The sequence below is a fragment of the Hemibagrus wyckioides genome, linkage group LG29, assembly GCF_019097595.1.
Source record: "Hemibagrus wyckioides isolate EC202008001 linkage group LG29, SWU_Hwy_1.0, whole genome shotgun sequence".
Lineage (NCBI taxonomy): Eukaryota > Metazoa > Chordata > Actinopteri > Siluriformes > Bagridae > Hemibagrus > Hemibagrus wyckioides.
Window position 1 is genome coordinate 12,719,714 of NC_080738.1, and position 5,123 is coordinate 12,724,836.

The window sequence follows — 5,123 nt, forward strand, 5'->3', positions numbered from 1 at the left end:
TCGCGTCGCACTTTCGCTCTTTCGAAATCTCTCAAAGGAAAATTTGCCGCACCTCTCAGGCCCTAAAACGGCATCATGATATCACTTTTATCTACACAATGAAGGAATAAAAAATAAAAAATAAAACAAAATTGATCAAATTCTGAGGGGATGGAAAACAAACAAACAAAAAAAAAAATATCTGGTTACATTCTTGAAATCAGAATTAGTTTTATTTATTTATTTTTTATTTTTTTTAATTTCTGTGGTTTGGCGCTTAAAGTGAAATGTACAAATCAAACGGCGAAAGAGAGAGCGTGAGAGCAGAACCGCAGTCCGGACCGAGAGCAGTCAGGAAGAGAACTGATTCTAAATCACCACGCTTTTACAGGAGAACGGAAAAAAGCAGACTGCAGACTGTAATGCTAGTAGCTGTACATTTACATAGAAATATCTTAGAATTCTCTGTGATATTAGTTCTTTTCCCTCCTTCTTCTTCTTCTTTTTTTTAATGTTTGTTATTAATACGCCAAAAAAAAAAAAGAACGAAAATCCAACTCCAAAAAAATTAAAAAATAAAACAAAAAAAGTGCCCTATGGCAAAGTCATCCTTTGCAACGATGTTCAAAAAAATGCACATTTTTCCACTCGACTTGTTTGGGACGACTGAATCGGACTCATCGCACAGGAAGGAGAAACATTTAAAAAGCGGATGTCGGTTAAAGAAGTGTATTAAAATAGTTTTTGTAGTGTTTTCCATCTGTTTTATTTTTTTTTTCCATTTGGCACCAAGTCTATGCGCCGCCTCAGTGTTTCAGTCTGTTTGTGTAAATCCATTGATAAGTCTATTTTTTTTCTTTCTCGCTTATCCCACTGAATAACACAGGAATCCGTTATCGACTCAACGGTCGCTTTCTGTCTGTGGGAAATAAAACTGCACACTGAAGGGAGAAAAAAAAAATCCATCGGGTCACGTCTGAGACCCAGACGTCTACAATCCTCCCATCTGATTGGTCAGTCAGAATACAAAAAAAAAAATATAATAATAATAACTGCAAAGTTTTTTTTTTTGTTTTGTTTCGTTTTTTTGAGAACACGTAAAAGAAAATGTCTACGACTGCGGACGATTGACCAGTTACGGAAAAAGCGACGGAAATGATGTGAGGAATGATCTCCACGTCATGTTGTTGTAAGAGTGTGTGTGTGTGTGTGTGGTGGTCGTCTATAGGCTGGTGACGAGCTGGGCAGGCTCTTGTGGGGTTTCAGTGGGTGGAGCTTCGTCCTTGTTGGCGGGACCGATGAAGCCATCGCTGCTACCTCGGCCTAGGTGGTAGTAAGAGTGCAGCTGGTGCAGATGGTTCTTGGAGCCTAGGTTAGGCATGCTCTTGTAGTACACATCATCGCTCTCGGTGGGATCACGTGCTTCCTCTCCTGCTCCTCCTCCTCCTCCTCCACTGCGAGGCAACGTGTGCGTGTCAGACCGCTCTTGGCTGGCTGAGTCTCTCCTTGGAGAGGGCGTTTCATCGCCCTGCTCTTCAGTCAGCAATGGAAAAAAGCTTTCACTGTTTTCCTGCGGGAGGCGGCGACGAGACGAGGAGGAGGTGGAGCCAAAAGAAGGTCGAGGTTGGGTGTGATGGGTAGGCCGTTGCTGCGGCAACAACGGGGTGTCGGATTCGTCACGGATCAACTCGAGGCCCAAGCTCTCATCAGGGATGAAAGCTGGAGAGTCATCAAGGTCGAGCGTGAGGCTGAGAGGAGGAGCCGATGCGTCTTTGCCCCGCCCACCGCCCACAGTTCCGTTATTGTTCATGTTACTGAGATTACTCACGTTTGCCAGGTTGCTCACGTTGGCGAGGTTGGTCATGTTGCTGACATTGCTCATGTTGGCGATGTTGCTCACGTGAGTGACGTTGCTGATGTTGCTGACGTTGTTGACGAGCTTGTTGACGAGGTTGTTGCGTTCATGGTTGTTCAGGTAAGGGGGCAGGTAGTTAGAGGTGAGCTCTTGGAGTATGCGTTTCTCCAGCGGGGTATGCGGGTGCGTGGCATGCGGGACGCCGTAGCCGCCGCGCTCCATCATTTGCACGCACTCGCTCAGGTAATCAGCACCCGCCAGGCCGTAGCTGTTGCCATGGTTACCATTCAGTGGTAGAGTATCCATGACACTTGTATCCCGGGCATTGTTCAAGATTCCCTCTGAAAGAGAGGAGGTATGGAAAAAGAAATCAGACATGGTGCTTTATTACAGATGTCTATAAGGACACAAACAGTATATATACATACATATATATATATATATATATATATATATATATATATATATATATATATTTATATATATATATATATGGTACAAATGAATACAAAGGGCGTCAACATAACCTTCAAGAAAGTTTGAAGCTGAAAGAGGTTTCTCTTTAAGAAGTCTGATCTCAGATATGTCACCAATTTTACTTTGTACACATTGTAAGGGGGAAAAAAACTGTTAAACTATACAACTAGGAAGTGAGATAAAAACAACACACACACACACACACACACAAATAAAGCACAGCCATGCTCACGCTTAGAGTATGAACCCAGTCTTACATTCAGACTCCAATCAACAAATCAAAATCGACACTGGCCCTTATTTAGCACTACATGATGTCCCATTAAAGGGCATTTATTTATTTATTTATTTATTTAATCTTTTTTTTTTAAAAGCTTTTCTTGGTTTTTTAGGTGCTAAATAAGGCCGAAGGTGAAAAGGGGAGAGGGGATGAAGGCATCTCAGCTCTCTCATGCGAAGAAAGAAAGCATGGAGCTCCTAAAGCTTCCAGAACTTTCTATTGAATCGGCAGCAGAGAAAAAGTGGGAGCAGGTTTTATTTTTGGTGCGTTTTTTTTTTTTTTTTTTTAAAGTTTTAGTAAAAATTTTCTGGGATCACAGACATTTGCCTGTATATATCAAGACTGTAAAAATATTCCGCATGTCTCTGTTTTATCGGGTAGCATTTAAATCACTGAAAAAAAAATAATATATTTTTTTAACTATTATTTATAAATTGTTATCATATAAAAATTATAAAATTATTATCAATAATTAGTAATTAATATTATAAGTTTTCCTTTCGAGGTAGGACAATTAATTGATTCGGCTTTGCCTGTGGTTTATAGAGAATGCATTTCCAAATCAGCAAGTACAATCTTTAAAAAAAAATAAAATAAAATAAAAATAAATAAATTAAATAAATTAACTTAAAAAAAAAAAAAGCATGTAGAAGAAGGAAATACAAGGACAATTACATTTGGTAAGCAATATTTAGCTTGACTCCCATACTTGTCTCTCTGTAGGGGTCTTAACGGACAGCATGGAGAAAGGAAGAAAGGAAAGAGAAAGAAAGAAAAGTAAGAAAGAAAGACAGAAAGAAAGAAAGAAAGAAAGAAAGAAAGAAAGAAAGAAAGAAAAAAGCACAGGTAAGCATTCAGTGACAGGTCAAAAAAGGACATGCATGACACACAAGGACACACGGAAATACAGGAAGAAAAACGAGGAGAAACGGCACGTAGGAAGCAGCCTCGTTAAGAGGAAAGTCCTTGCTAATCCTTTCCGTCTATTTCGAATTCGAGGAAAAGCTTCACAATAAAAAAATATATTGCAGAATTATTGATCAGACTGAAGAGGCACATTAGCAGTACCTTGAGCTCTTCTCATAATTTCAGGGCTTTTATTGATATTAGAGTTCAAGGTTGCGACGATGCTTTCAGCTTTTTTCTAGTTTCCGGTAACACAAAGTATGATGTCAAGCTGTAGTTGGCACCTAATTGGTGCTGTGTCTGAGCAGGACCTAGGATTCTACTATTAAAAAAAAAATGTCTAGGAGAATTTTTCTTTTTTTTTTTTTTGAGCTTTTACATTTTACAAGAATAATACCTGAGATAAATAAAAGAGAGAGAGAGAGAGAGAGAGAGAGAGAGATTTAAGACCGAATGAGGGAGAGCGAGGGAGTAATAAACAGAGAAGCCGGCATGACAGCATCATGCAGAGCTGCAGCAGAAAAGTGTCAGGCCTCCCGCTGAGATCTCCGCAGGAACGCGTACACACTGCAGATGCTTTCACAAGCTTGACATTGAACAAACACCTCGGTGTTAAGCTCGGTAGGTAAATATCGCAGGCAGCGGTGGGTAAAATCCGAGCTCACCCTTTTACCTTAAATGTTGCCAGGTTCTGGATTTCCGCAAGAAAATGTACTCACTTCTGTGAGGTCGAGGTGTTTGCTTTAAGTTCTGCATACTGCTGTGTGATGCTTCGCTGAGGAAAACTCCAAAAGAAGGCAAATCAAGAGATATCAGGGATGCACAGAGCCCCGCCCACTTCCACACCCACATGTCTCATGCACTAACACACCCACACGGACGTAGCTAAGGTGAGTAGAGAGGACCAGCACACCTTGTGTGTTGTACATGCTCAGAGTGGGGTTGTTATACACGGTCGAGTCCCCCACTAAAGTGTTATAGGGGTTGTTTGAACCGTGCGGTCGCAGCAGAGCGTTTGAGATGAGATGATTGGCCATAGCACCTGATACAGCCACACACACACGCACGCGCACACACACACGCGCACACACACAGAGAAAAGAGACACAGAACATTAGACAAATGCAGTAGTGAAAGTCCACGCAACGCCAGCATCGTTACCTTGCCGTTGCGGGGAGGAACAAGGAAAAGACGTTAGTATCGTAATGAATCGTTCAGAGACACTTCAACAGAGGAAGCACAGAGAAAACACTGAGGAGGTATTGCGACAGCTTCCGTCTGTCCAGCCGTGCAGTCGGGATGCGTGTTTGCGTGTACGTGATAAGTACGTGATTCCTGCAGGGTTTTAAATAGCACACGCAAACGAGCTTAGAAACATTATGAATATACAGAATGATGAGGTAGACATCGGACAAAATGTTAGATTGCATGCTGGGTATGTCTCTGATTACGCTTTATATGCACATGCCAACTCCCTCACAATCCCCAGATTCATCCGTTATGTCCGATCAAATTGGCAAGAAAAGGTTTCTGATTGCGTCAGATTTGTAGAGTCTGACAAATGCGTCCTAAACATGGAAATCCGGCGTGCTGCTTTCCACCACCATTTTTTTTTTCATTTCATAG

General features: G+C 41.3%; 1 protein-coding gene across 10 annotated transcripts in view; it reads right to left on the reverse strand.

Moving 5' to 3' along the window:
* Positions 1 to 209: 209 nt before the first annotated feature.
* Positions 210 to 5,123, reverse strand: part of LOC131349118 (adhesion G protein-coupled receptor L3-like) — a 296,639-nt gene continuing 291,725 nt past the window's right edge. For 4 of the 10 annotated variants that reach the window (XM_058384515.1, XM_058384522.1, XM_058384514.1 and 1 more), the window contains 3 exons: positions 4,411 to 4,539; positions 3,301 to 3,318; positions 210 to 2,175 (listed from right to left, as the gene is read on the reverse strand). In XM_058384515.1, coding sequence (XP_058240498.1) covers positions 1,202 to 2,175; positions 3,301 to 3,318; positions 4,411 to 4,539 — 1,121 coding nt within the window. In that variant the 3' untranslated portion in view covers positions 210 to 1,201. Of the gene's footprint in view, positions 2,176 to 3,266; positions 3,319 to 4,410; positions 4,540 to 5,123 lie in introns of all 10 variants that reach the window. The other 6 variants (XM_058384517.1, XM_058384519.1, XM_058384516.1 and 3 more) reach the window with 3 other exon arrangements.